The sequence below is a fragment of the Artemia franciscana genome, chromosome 3 (assembly GCF_032884065.1).
Source record: "Artemia franciscana chromosome 3, ASM3288406v1, whole genome shotgun sequence".
Taxonomy (NCBI): Eukaryota; Metazoa; Arthropoda; class Branchiopoda; order Anostraca; family Artemiidae; genus Artemia; species Artemia franciscana.
The window spans coordinates 49,315,993-49,329,625 of record NC_088865.1 but is presented as its reverse complement, the minus strand read 5'-3'; the positions used below and the strand labels follow the sequence as shown (position 1 = coordinate 49,329,625).

General features: G+C 33.8%; 1 protein-coding gene across 3 annotated transcripts in view; it reads left to right on the top strand.

Moving 5' to 3' along the window:
* Positions 1 to 733: 733 nt before the first annotated feature.
* Positions 734 to 13,633, top strand: part of LOC136025363 (uncharacterized) — a 30,385-nt gene continuing 17,485 nt past the window's right edge. The window contains exons 1-4 of one of the 3 annotated variants that reach the window (XM_065701311.1): positions 734 to 765; positions 7,125 to 8,067; positions 10,790 to 11,102; positions 12,409 to 12,565. In XM_065701311.1, coding sequence (XP_065557383.1) covers positions 7,149 to 8,067; positions 10,790 to 11,102; positions 12,409 to 12,565 — 1,389 coding nt within the window. In that variant the 5' untranslated portion in view covers positions 734 to 765; positions 7,125 to 7,148. Of the gene's footprint in view, positions 795 to 999; positions 1,025 to 7,124; positions 8,068 to 10,789; positions 11,103 to 12,408; positions 12,566 to 13,633 lie in introns of those variants that run through there. The other 2 variants (XM_065701310.1, XM_065701312.1) reach the window with 2 other exon arrangements.

Below are 13,633 nucleotides of genomic sequence, written 5' to 3'. Positions count from 1 at the left end.
GTTTTGACTCGGCTAATGAAAGAATCAATATTATTGCAATTTATTTGTGAACCCTTTTTATTATATTTAAAGTAGAACAAAGTGACTGTTTAAGAAGTAATTAACCTGAAATAGTTACAATTACATTACCTTTCGACCTAGACTTCATGCAAGAAAAGTAAGTTTTCTTTTGAGTTCTCACTTCCCGTCCATAAAAAACCTTGAAGCAATGTACTTCAGTACTTAGATATTTATTTAATTACAACTTAGTGCTGAAACTTCAGTCCAATTCGGGTTGAGTATTTAGTATCTTTAATTAAGCACTCTTTACTTAAATACTCTTAATTGATCAAACCTTGGACTATGCCCAGCTATCTTTAACGTTAATAAGCTTCTTACAGAACTCAGAATTTTTTTTGATTTTAATATTACGTCAAACGCTCCGTAACGGGAGTGCAGTTTTAAATTATCACTGTCCAAACCTTCCAATCATTTTGGTTCTTTAAACTTCAGTATTACAGTCTCTTGCAGTAACATTTTTGAAACTTATAAAAGGGAAGTAGTAAAAAACTTTCATTGCTTTGAAAAGATGTATTTTGGGGGTCCTTTATGTTTGTATTCAAGGCAACCAAGTTTCCATTCGTTTATTTGGACGAAATAAAGATTGAAGACTAAAAAGTGGGCTAGATGACGATCGCAAGAGGAGCCGTAACCTCGAAAGTAGGGAAAATTTAATTTGGCAACACTGCAATTTTAAATATAAAATTGACCGTTCACGTGATTTTGGTAACGCATTCTTAAACGAATCCAGAAAGGCATAGCATTATATTTGTTTCAAGTCAAATACAAATTATTTTGACTATAATTACAAAATTTTTGGATTATCTTTTGTCTCTGGGTTGATCTGGTCAATTTTAGGTGATCTTTAATATGAAAAGCAAAAGTTTACTTGTTTGATTTGTCTTCTTTTCTGTATAAATCAAATTTGACGCTTGAGGACCTCTTTCTGCTTAAAATATGTTAATTATGGGACACATTAAAAAAGGTAAAATTCTATTTTAACTACTTATGCTATCTTTGAAAGGGATCAGTTAGGAAAAATGGAACTTTCAGGGATGAGTCTACCAACTATAATATGTCTCAGGAAGGTATTTTGAGGCACCAACCTCTTCTTCTCCCTCTAGAGGGCAGTGACCTTTGAGGCCTTTAATAAATTTTGTGTTACAAAACTGAAACCTTGCAAAACAGATTGTTTTCAGCTTTACTACTTTACTCAGTCCCAATTTATTAGTTTCAAAACTTTGAAAAAGACCAATTGATATGGTCTTAAATTTTCCTCAAATAACAGGAATTCTATTTTCAGAACTAAAACTAGAGAAAACAAAACTAATAGACCTAACTGAAAATTAGCCTAAAGTAAAGCAACATTTTTTTAAATCTCAATATTTATAGTTCTTTAAGTAGGCTAGACAATTTTTCAAGACTTAGAAATCAAAGGAAGATTAACATGGATGCTTGGCAATACCTTCCCATAGTATGCTTTTGGCTATGGATTCATTACTGAAAGTTTTGTCTTTCTAAATCTTTTCCAAGAAAGCAAAAAGCAGTTTGGTAAAGTTCTACTTTAGCTGATTTTGGCTATCTTGGAAAGGGGTTAGGTTAGGAAAATGAAACTTTCAAAGATGGATCTGCAGGATAAAGTATGTTCCCGGAAGGTAGCCAGGTAGCCTACCTACCTCCATTCCTTCTCTCTCTAGAGAGTCATGACCTTTGATGACCTTTAAAAATCTGTGTGTCAAAATAGAAACCTTGCAAAACAGACCTTGTGCTTAAATGAAGTACAACTAAATTGTTTCCAGCTTCACAACTTTGCCCAATCACAGTTTATAAGGTTTTAAAGATATGCCAAAACATTTTCTAAATTTTGAAAAAACAAAAACATTGATATGGCTCAGAATTCTGCTCAAATAACATGAATTTTATTTTCAGAACTAAAGCCAGAAAAAAAGAAACAGATAACTGAAAATTAAGGTGTTGTTTTGTCAAAATTTCAATAGGTATAAACCTGTCATTTAGGGAAATTTCAGGACCCTCTAGAGGGAGAAGGAGTTGAGGTAGGTACTTCAAATTATCTTCCTGGGACATATTTTCGCCTGATGAACCCATCTCTGAAAGTTTCATTTTCCTAACCTAACCCCTTTCCAAGATAGCCAAAAGGGTAAAATTATGACAGTTCATATAACTGACTTACCAATAAGGTGAATATACCACTGGATGCCTTTTTTTCATTCTTTATGAATATAATAATTGCTTCTACCACAAATTCAAATTTAAGCACTTGATAATGAGCTCTTAATAATGACAAATTTTAAAAAAAATTACAACAGTTTCATATAATTGACTTACCAATAAAGAATACCACTTGATGCCTTTTTTTATGTTCTTTACAAATATAATAATTGCTTCTACTAAAAATTCAAATTTAAGCACTTTTTGAGCTCTTAAAAATGACAAATTTTCAACCAAAGTATGAGTTATTGCTTGTTTTCCATAAAATAATGCCATGTTTTTCAACACCATCTTTTCTTGGCCATTTTCAACAAAAAAATAATGCTACATTTTCTCAGTGCTAAAATTATTTATAATAAGGTTAGGTTAAAAAGTGCTTAAATTTGAATTTGCAGTAGAAGCAATTATTATATTCATAAAGAACATAAAATAATTTTCTACCCTGGTAGAAAATTATTGCTGAAAATTCTGAAATTTATTTTAAGCTTTAACATTACTTTAACTTAAGTTATAAATCTCAGAAATGGGCTAAACACCTATCCTAACCTGTCACTGTCAAACCTTTAAAAATGTGACTGGCAAAGCTGACTAAATCCAAGGAGAAAAAAAAGGCTATTTTGGACATTCACTGTAATGTAAATGTATATATAGAGTATGGTATTATTATTAGGAGGTTGCAATATGTTGTGTTACTAGGCGATTTTAACACCCAGGTCTGAAGACATAGGGGTAGATTTTATCCTAGCCTAGGTAAATTTGTTGTAGAAAAAAAATACAGTAATGGCTAAATACTGCTGTAATTTTGTAGGCATAATAATCTTGTTATAACTATTGCTTTACTAGGTCATACAATGACCTGTAAGTTAGCATGGTATTTGCATGATAGTAAGACAGCTAACCTTGTGGATTTTGTTATTTTATGACAAAGACTGGCTACAGTATATACAAATGCTGTTTTAACTCAAAGCTGAAATTTCAAAAGGGTAAGTACCTTCCAAGAAGCTATGACTTAGATAGACTCCAGGATGATAATTTGAGAGAAACTTGCCAGGAACAGTTGAATACTAAACTGGAGAGCTTAAAATTTGACAGTGTACAAGATTGATAGAATAATTTTAGAAAAATAATTTATGAAACTACTGGTGTGTTGTAAGGAAGAAAGTTAGGAATGCAGCTAGGAACATTATTGAAAAGACTTAATGTTTAGTAGAGAGGAGAAGGGGCTTGTACAAGAATTATCTGAGTGACAGATCATTCAAAAACAAAAGGAATGGAAAGAAAGTGGAAAAACATTAAAAGACAAACTGAAGTGGTGACTACTGATAAAATTGCCAAGGATCTAGAAGATGTAGCTAAGTAGTACAGTAGTAAGACATTGTACTGGCCTGTTATGAGTTGAGAGGAAGTAGCAAATCTAGACTTGTCCCAGTTAAAGATGGGAATGAGGCTGTAATTAGAAGTAAAGAAAGAGTTAAAGAGAGATGGGCTAAATATTTTGAGAATGTGCTAAACATGAAAAAAATATATCAAGGAGATGAAGAAGTTTGTTACACCTTGGATGTGAAGGAAGATTTATTTTGTGAGGAAGTCTTAAAAGGATTAAAAAATAATAATGTCCCAGCTGCTGATAGTGTGGTAAATGAGTTTCTTAAATTTGGTGGCTATTGGGTTAATAAATGGATTACAAAAGATTGCAAATATTATTTTTGAAAAAGGGGTAGTAGCAAGTGAACTGCTTCACTTACCTTGGTAGTATTATTTGTAAAGAAGGTAGGAGCAGTGAAGATGATATAGATAAAATATCCAAGGCTCAAGGCGTTTTTCCACAGTAGAAAGGTTTGGAGGAATCGAAAAACAAATTACTACACCTAGATTAGAATATTGGAATCTATAGTGATGACAGTGGTTACATATGGTTCTGAAGTATGGACACTCCTAAAAATGGAGGCAGATTTGCTAGACGTGTTCCCAAGAAATTGCCTATGGATTGTTTCAGCACCAGGCTGAATAAAAGTATTTCAAATAGTAGATTGTACAAAGAGTGTGGCTTAATTCTGCTTTCTAGGGCTTTAATTAGAGAAAGGTTGAGATGGCTAGGGCACATTCTGCAGATGAAGGATGGCAAATTGTATTTTTTTACTTAGGTTGTCCAAATTACTTAGTATGATGACACTTTTCAAATGGATAGATGCTGTAGACAAAGTTTTAAGGGAAGAACAGTGCAGTGCAGTTTTAGGAAGGGTAGAGGATGTGTTGGACCATATGGTTCTGAAGGATGGACACTTCAAAAAATGGAGGTGGATTTGCTAGATGTTTTCCAGAGAAATCGCCTATGGATTGTTTTGGGTACCATGCTGAATGGTTGTATTTCAAATGGTAGGCTATACAAATAGTGTGGTTCAATCCTGCCTTCTAGGGCTTTAATTAGAGAAAGTTGAAATGGCTAATGCTATGTTCTGCAGATTGCCAAGTCTCCAGGGAGAATATCTTCTGCTGATTGGTCCAAGAAATTTTTGGGGCAACTATAGCTGCAAACGATCATCCATAGGTTCACCTTTCATGTCCTTTAACAGAAAGGATATTCGTTAAAAATGGATTTTTTATTGAATAAAATATGGGTAAAACATCTTTTTGGGTCACCCTGTACAAACTGGAGTTTGGGTTTTGCCTCCTTCTATCACTGTAAAAGTCTAAATCCTACTGCATCATTGGTGCTTTACTGAAAACGAATTTTATTACAAATATCTTCTTTTCTACTTATTTGGTGACAACGTCAAAAATAAGCATGAAAATTACATTAAAATTAAACTTTGAACTCGTGGGTTTTCAACAAGTAATATAATTGCATATCAAGTATTCAGTTTAATTTTATTAGTTCTTTCTGAGACTGTTCGAGACAAATATAGATTCACTACAAACAAGAGTTGGATAGTTTTTCCTTCCCTAACTGTAGAAGTCTAAACCTTCTGCGTCATTGGTGCTTCACTGAAAACAAATTATATTACAAATATTTTCTTTTCCAATTATTACAGTTTTGAAAATGGAGAAAACTTTTGGTGAAAAAAAAAATCTTGGACACAATTAATAACATTATATATCAAACCTTCAGTTTGATTCTATTTGTACTTTTCAAGACTGTTCAAGACGCGTATATTTTACAGTAAAGGGCTAATGACGCAGCAGGTCTTAGACTTTTACAGTAAGAGAAGGAGGCAAAACCCAAACTCTCGTTTGTGGAGATTTTTGTTGTTTCAAGCTTGATTTGGATATTCAATTTAAGTTTCACTCGCTTTTAGATTTATTTACTCAATTATATTAGTACCTATTGTATGTTTGTTTTCTATGATCATTTATTTAATTTCTGTTTGTTTTGGGTGTCGTTTATACTCCAATAGAAAAATATAAAATATAAAAATATAAAAATATAAACGACACTTCAGCTTTACTTGTTTTAAAATTTATTTATTCATTTATATTAATACTTGTTGTATGTTTTTTGCTATGATTGTTTATTTAATTTCTGTTCGTTTTGGGTTTTATTTATTCTTTAATAATAATTTCTTGTTGTTTTGAGTTTGAGTTATTGTAGGTTTCTATTTCTTCTGATCATAAGTTTAATATGGCCTTTACTTTTCTTTAGAAAACTTCTTTTTCGAAAAGTTTATTTTTAAAGTAATACTGTAAAAAGACAAAAGCTTTAGTCTATGAGTTTGACCAGTGAATCGGTTTCACAATGTGGATGTCAAGGTCAGTGATGGAGAGCAACAGTTGTTTAAAGTTTTGCCAGAATTTTCCCATGCAGATTAAACTTCAGAGAAGTGAGTTGACCGTAACTTGAATGAAAACAGTCAGTAATTTCCTCAGTTATCCATAAACAACAACTTCTGAAAGCAGGAACCAATGGTAGTTCTAGGCCTAGGCTGGGGTGCAGCTGTCCCTCCCCTATTTTTTTTTACATCTGACAATTAGCTCCTTTTATTTAATATTTTTACACTCCCATGTTATTCCTTTGCTCCTACCCCCCCCCCCCCCCTAAACCGCTACTGTGATCACACGTTATTCCGAGGTAATTTTTGAATGTGCTAGAAAGAATGTTCATTCATTCAACCACCACATTTGTTAAATCCCAGATTTGCTGCTTGCTTTCTAAAGGACCAAGTTCCAAGAACTCTGTCTTTATTGCATCAATATGTGTGAACGAATGCCATGCAAATTAAATTTTTGATAAATTTTTTAGACCTAGTTTCCCTCAAAAACTAAAGAGAAAATTTAAAGCTTAAAATGGGCATAAATTTTCCAAGACGAAAATTTGAAAACAAGCATGAGCTATTATGAATGAAGAACTAAAATCTAAAGAAGAAAAATTACAATGAATAGCGAAATTAAACTCTAAATGAACATAAATTACATGGAAGCAGTTATATTATTGTGACCCACCTGAAAGTCCCCAAACGGATAGCGTCATTTGGATTGTACCAAAAGCTAGGCAGATTAAATTTGGAAATCTATGATAAAAGATTTTCAAATAATGAATACTAATAAAGCATATTCTTTTTATGGTTGTTTCTTTGCTTGGAGGGGGTGGGGGTGGTTCGGCCTTGGTGGTTCCATGACTTGCATTAAGTCTGGGCTAATTGTAGAAAAGCCAAGGCAGATAGTCCAATTGAGTGAGAGGCAATTTTGGCATTAATCCTCTCCCCCTTATTAGGATTATATAAAAATGATGTTAGTTCATTTGTTAATAGGAGGGACTTTTTTTGTATTTTGATACCTAAAGGTCTTCTTTTTTTTATTGATTCAACCTCAATCTAGGTTACTTACTTTTCAACCTGAAGGTATGATGATTTCTTTTTTAGGGTCATCGCTGGTGAAGTAAAAAGATGGATATTGTAATTGACTTGTGTAAGTCTATACAATCTAAGAACACTGCCTTGATACAAGAAGCTTTGAAGAATGCTGAAAATTTATTTACTAAGAACACAGATTTGAAAACCATCAGGGATGTTCAAGGAATTCTTTTCCCATCTCTTGTCCATATTGTTACTGGGAATTTTGAAAAATGTGTAAAAGTATCCTGTTTGAAAGTTATTAAAGTTGTAACTTTATTAAAATATTGTGGAATATCTAGAGAAGTGGAAATTTTATGTGAGCATCTTTTATTGTACGTTATTTACCAGGAGGAAGATTTAGAGATTCCCGCATTGTCAATTTTGATGAACATTTTACAGAATGAACAATTGCTGAAAAGCTTAGAAACTCGATTCAGAGACTTTTTGCGTTTCGAGGAGGCTGTTCGTGAGCGAGGAATTGATGACTCATTCTCATTTCTTTATACTGATATTTTAATACTTCTATACAATCACACTGGATCAAAGCTGCATCCATCACTTTCATCAAAAAAGCTACACCAAATTAAAGTGGGATTAGAAGAAAGGAGCCAGAATATTATTGAAGCTATTATAGATTTATTTGAGGCTTCACCACAGTTTATGAAAACTGCCAAAAGTGATAGTCAGCTAAAAAAGGAAGCGTTAGAATATTGCTGTTTGCCCAAAATGAAGTTAGAGAATTGCCTGAAGTTGCTGGAAGTTGATTTTTTCTCTCCAAGGGATGCGTTGGAGCTGCTTGAATCTTTTCCAGCCAAGCGTGAGACGAAAATTACTCGTTTTTTAATGCTTGAATTGGTTACAAAGAAGGAGCCAGGTTTGATGGATGCTGATCTGATTAAGAGTATTGTCTCTGAATTTGAATCTGATGCCACAATTCAAGAGTATATTGGACTTGCATCTCTTTTGACTGATATCCTTTTCTAATATTCTAGATTCAGGGGGTGGTAAGTACTTTTTTTTAGTCGCCCATGATGGTAGTAAGTTGTGTAATGAAACTAAAAAATAAAGAATTTGATCGAATTTAAAGCGTTTCCCTAAAATCATGGAAAACGCTTAGAGTGGAGGGATCGGGACGAAACTTGGTTCGAAAAATAAGCAGAAGTCTTAGATACATGATTGACGTAATTGGAACCGATCCGCTCTATTGGGGGGGGGGTAATTCTGAAAAACTGGAAAAACTATGAAAAAAATCATAAAAGTTGCCTTCTTCCTTCTCGGAGGTTTTGCCTAAATGTCTTACAATTTGTCTTCTTTTTTCTATTAGCGTTTAAAAGACAATCGTTATTTATATTCATGTCAAATGAAAAAATTCATAAAAGCTGCCTTCTTCCTCCTAAAAAGTTTAGGTTCATTTTTGTGTGGAAGCGCAAATGAGGTAGATCCAAGTCACTGCTCGTAGTCGTGGATAGCTAAAACTCAAGAGAGTATAGAAGGATTTTCAGGTGGAGTTAATGTTCTGAAATCCTCGTAATTTGTGTTTTTAAGGTTGGAAAAGACAATCGTAATAAGTCTCCTGGAATCTTACTAATTCCAAATTTGTTAAGGACCAACAGATTAATTCTTCCAAAAGGGGGGGGGGGTGAAAGGAAAAAAAATGTAGTTTAAGGTAGCAGCATACATACTTGGATGAGAAACCATGGTAGATGGCAAAGGTGTAGCACTGGATCTGTTGCCTTATGTCCAAACCATAGTCACATCTGTCAAAAAAAGCCAAATTTTATGAATTACATGATGTTTTCTTAGTTTTAACCTCACACTTGTATTTCAGAAGCGGAAAATTAAAATGGCAAGAAATTGGTTTGAAAAGCTTGTAGCAAGCTTCCATCTTTCTAGTTTCTGAAAATATACTCTTGACTTTGGTAAATTGATAATTTGATGTTTGAAAGTTGAACGAAACAATGTTCCATTCGAGAAATTAGAACAGAGTGCATAATTGGCACTGTGGTTGTGTGTAATCTTGAATCTATTGACACTTGTGGCTATAATGTAGTCTGAGGATCAAGCTGTCTAGTATTGGGTCAGTAAATGTCTCTTTATACTCTTAGCGTAATTACTACCAAACTATAAAAAAAATATATATACTATAAAAAATTATAGTATATGTACTATAAACCGAAGTAAAAAGGCTAAACACTTCTTCTTCTTCTTCTTCTTTTTCAGCAGTCGCGGGCTATTCAGCCCTTTTCCTTTTGACTCACTGTGAGATGGACAGAGCTTCTTAATTGGTTTGTCCCTACTTATCTTGAATCTGCTCAGATTTCTTGCAGTAAATCTTTTGATACTCTTTTGATACCAAACATAAGTATATGTACTATAAACCGAAGTAAAAAAGGTTAAACACTTCTTCTTCTTCTTCTTTTTCAGCAGTCGCGGGCTTTTCAGTCGCGGGCTATTCAGCCCTTTTCCTTTTGACTCACTGTGAGATGGACAGAGCTTCTTAATTGGTTTGTCCCTACTTATCTTGAATCTGCTCAGATTTCTTGCAGTAAATCTTTTGATTTTAGGAGTTGAATAATAAGAGGATACACATTGAGTTCTGTGCTCTGTGTGCAGGTATGGTCAGCAAGACTCTTGGCTGTTAGTGAAATTTTGTGGTGTTTGAAGCATTCGAACTTTTTACATTGCAGGGTATACTATGCAGACGTCTGTATATCACATTAAAATAGGCAATGGTCAGTTGTTTCATTTTCAAGATTACAAGGCATGCAAAGGGGGGAAGAGGGAACTTCGTCACTTGAATGAGGGAACTGATTTGAAAACGCCTGAAAATTTAGCCCAGACTGATCCAGATTAGATCCAGACTGAATTCTGTGATAAATCTTAGAAAGGTGCTTATTAGGGAAAGGTCACATTGTTGGATTATTCTTATTTAACGGTACCTCTGGTAGTCTCCAGCGGTAAAAACTAACACTTAGTTTTGACTTCTTGTAAACTCTTCTTCTTCTTGCGGGAATTTGATAGCCAAACTGTTTTGTTTTAAACAAAATACGGACTATCCATTGCCTACGGACTTATTCATTGCCTCAGTCACTATCAGTAGTATAACTACAAAGTAAAAGAATTGTATTGTTATTCATTGAAGTCTTAAGGTTTAATACTTAAAAAGTTATAATGCTTTCTTTGCTTCTATAATTGATTAGTATTCAATTAATAAGTCCGTACAGTAGCCACAAGACTGTCAATAATTCTTTAAATAATGATTCCTCAAATTTTGATCCCTTTATTGAAAACCTTTCAGCCTTGAAATTAGACTAAAAAACTCCGTTTTCACTTTTCTTTTGGGGAATGTTATTTGGCGAGTATTTGTAATTGCCTTTGTTGAGAAATTGTGCATTTCCTAGAGTTGAAATTGAATTTATTTAGCATTTTCATTGAAGAAAAAAAAAACAAATTGGCCGCCTTCTTCAATAAAAATACTTTTTTTTCTGTATTTTCTTTTCTTTGTCATAAAAAATTCTTATCCCTTCAGTTTCGTAAATTATCTCCCTCTGTGAAATATGAGATATTTTCTCTGGTGTTTTTCTTTATGATTGCATTTTTCTTAATGTAACCTATGATCTTCTTTTTCCTTGCTTCTGTTCTTTTTCTACAGCTTATATATTATAGCATGATATTTCCTTAACACCCTGCACCATTAGCTGAACAAGAAACTCTGCAACCAATCCTGAAAGAGAAGCTACCTGTAAAGAGTATTAGCAGCCTTTTGCAGCGCATGCTGGAAGATTACTCATCACATCAACTTGACGAAGGGCTGTGCAATGTAATTATTTCGTTGATTTTACTAGTGGCTACTATGAGTGAGGGATCAGCGTTGTTCTATAGTGAATTTTCTAAGCTGATGACTGAACGCAAAATCATGGATGCTCTTGCGTGTGGTTTGCTTGTTGGCGGCTCTCGTATCAAATATGCAGTTTTAAAGATTACATCTTTCCCTGGATTTCAAAGGTAAATTTAGCCAGCTTTCACACTACTACGCAATTTTCTATGCTAAGTGGTTAAGTTACGTTATATTAAGCATAACCTTTCACACTTAAACAAGTGTTGTCGCGCTAGAGTATCAAGATATTAAGTATACGAAATATAGAGGCAAATAATCTTTTTTTTCAGGAACTACTAAAGTTAAGGAATTAGTGAAAGGATTTTCGTAATCTAGCCTGGGAAGAATTTTTCTTTTTCGTTAAAGTCACAACAAATTTCAATTATATAAACATTTTTTTATTCAGCAAAATTAGAACTAAAGAATAAATTTTTTGTATTATGATTGTCAATTTCATGAGTTCAGGCTGAATATTTAAGCAAACTTAATAGCTTTAACAGAGCTTCGAATTCGAAATCGATTTCGTAGATCTAAAAAATTTTCCGAAATAGGAAGAGTACCTAGAGCAACACTATCTTTCCTATTCAACAAGATGGAGTTCTTAAAAGTTGTAAAAAAAAATTAGCGTAAAGAGTGAGCTATTGAGAAGGAGGCAACCCTCCGCATTTGTGGGATAATTTCTGTTCGTTTTGAGTTTTAATGCTGCTGCTTACTTTCAGTTGAGAATTGCTCCTTACTCTCAGTTGCTTTCCGTATCTTCATTCTTATGTGTATTATATAAGTAAAAATAAGTATATTTAAATTAAAAATAAAGAGCGAAGTAGAAAGCTAAAACTAGCAGAAGTTATCCTATATTTTTTAGGGGGGAGGGGGTTCCTGCCCCCCCACAAGCCCCCATAGTTAGCTCTGAGGTCTGATTAGTGCTTTCCTGAGAATATTTTAGAATGCCAAAAATATAGTCAGTTGGTAACCCTTCAAAACGAACCGAAAACACTAGTCTACAGTAAAACAACTAAATAAGCCCCTTTATACTCAAAATTTGGAGAAATAACTTTCTTTATATTGCTCTTGTGTTGGAGCTTTTGAAGTATTGAAATAAACATTTCTAGCGTAAAGAGTGGGAGATCCAAGGGAACGGCAGTCCCCCCCTCTCATATACAGGCTGACTCAGTATGTTCTAATTATGACTTTACTCTTTAGAATGAAGCTTGTTCAGAATATTACGGTTTTTCTATAATTTCTTAATTTTTTCTTTAGTCTACTTATTTTGTGTGTTCCCATGTTGTGCCCCCCCACCCTTCTCCTGAGACCAATTCAGCTCTCGTTCTTTTTGAGAAAACTTGATTTTTCGTCTTTTTTTTAGGGCAATAGACTCATCTGAATTATATTATTTTGATAACTGAATTTGTTATAAGAGGTTTCTTTTTGTTATAGAGAAGAATTTTGTTTAAAATTTGAAGAGAAGCAGTCTATTGTGACAGGAAGAACTTGTGCGGACTCACAAAATCCGTCTTTGTCAACGTTTTTATATTCACCTGAACTGAGAGACATCAACATGATTTTAGATCACGTCAAAGAAAAAATTTCCACTGTAAGTTTCTTGTAAAATATTCTATCTCACTTTTTTGCGCCGATTGGCAAGCGCTCCAGACTTGAAATCCTAAGGTAAGGGGTTCACATCCTGGTGTTGCTGGTTATTTGGTTTGAAATGGGGTTCAATGGTGTGACTATTTGCTCAGCCAGCGGCAACCCAGCTTTAATAGATTCCTGGAGAAATCCAGGGAGAAAACACGGGAACTGTTGGAGGATTTGCCCCCCAACCACGCATTGCACCCTCGGCCGAAAGCAACGAATCAGAAGATCGATATCTGCGCAACGCAGACCATTGGTTAGCATGCGAAAAAGTTTTTTTTTAAGGTTTTTTTTTGTAATGGTGCTTTATGTAACAGTTTGTTCATAGCAAAATATTAAATGAACTTCATCTACATAAATGTACCCAAAAGTAACTAAAAGTACCTAATTACTACCTAAAAGTAAATGAACGTCATCTACCTAAAATGCAATCTGTCATTATAGTTCTTCCACAAAATTACTGAACATCGCTATTATATATTTGTATAGTTTTTCTTATTTATGTTCTTCCTATAACAGTGTGCGATCGAAAAATATGCCCTTTTATAGGTGCAAATCCAGCACTGTATAAGAATTGTAGGAAACTATCATCATCCTATGTGAATGAAGTCCTGTCTTAAGGGGCCTATTAAAAAGTGGAGTTTAATTTAGTGATTCGGGAAAAGGAAATTAAGGGTACTGTATTACATAATTTTATAATTATCATTTTTGAAATCCATCTTTGAATGCTTTCTCAAATCCCCTAGGTATGGTCGTGGAACTTCAGGGCCCAGGGTTTCCCCAAATTCCTAAATTTTATTAGATTTCTGACGCTTCTTATTTAAATTATCAGATTGTTTTATTATCCATTCCCCAAAATTTTGTTGCCACCCCTTCCCCCCAAAAGAAAATCGTACATACCTGGCCCCAGTCAGGGGCCATCTCCCTTAGATTTTTTCTTATGACATCCTCTCACCTCAACTGGGGACGACCTGGTTTTCGTTTGACCTCAGACGTTTGGCCGAAAAGAAAAATCTTTGGTAATCTG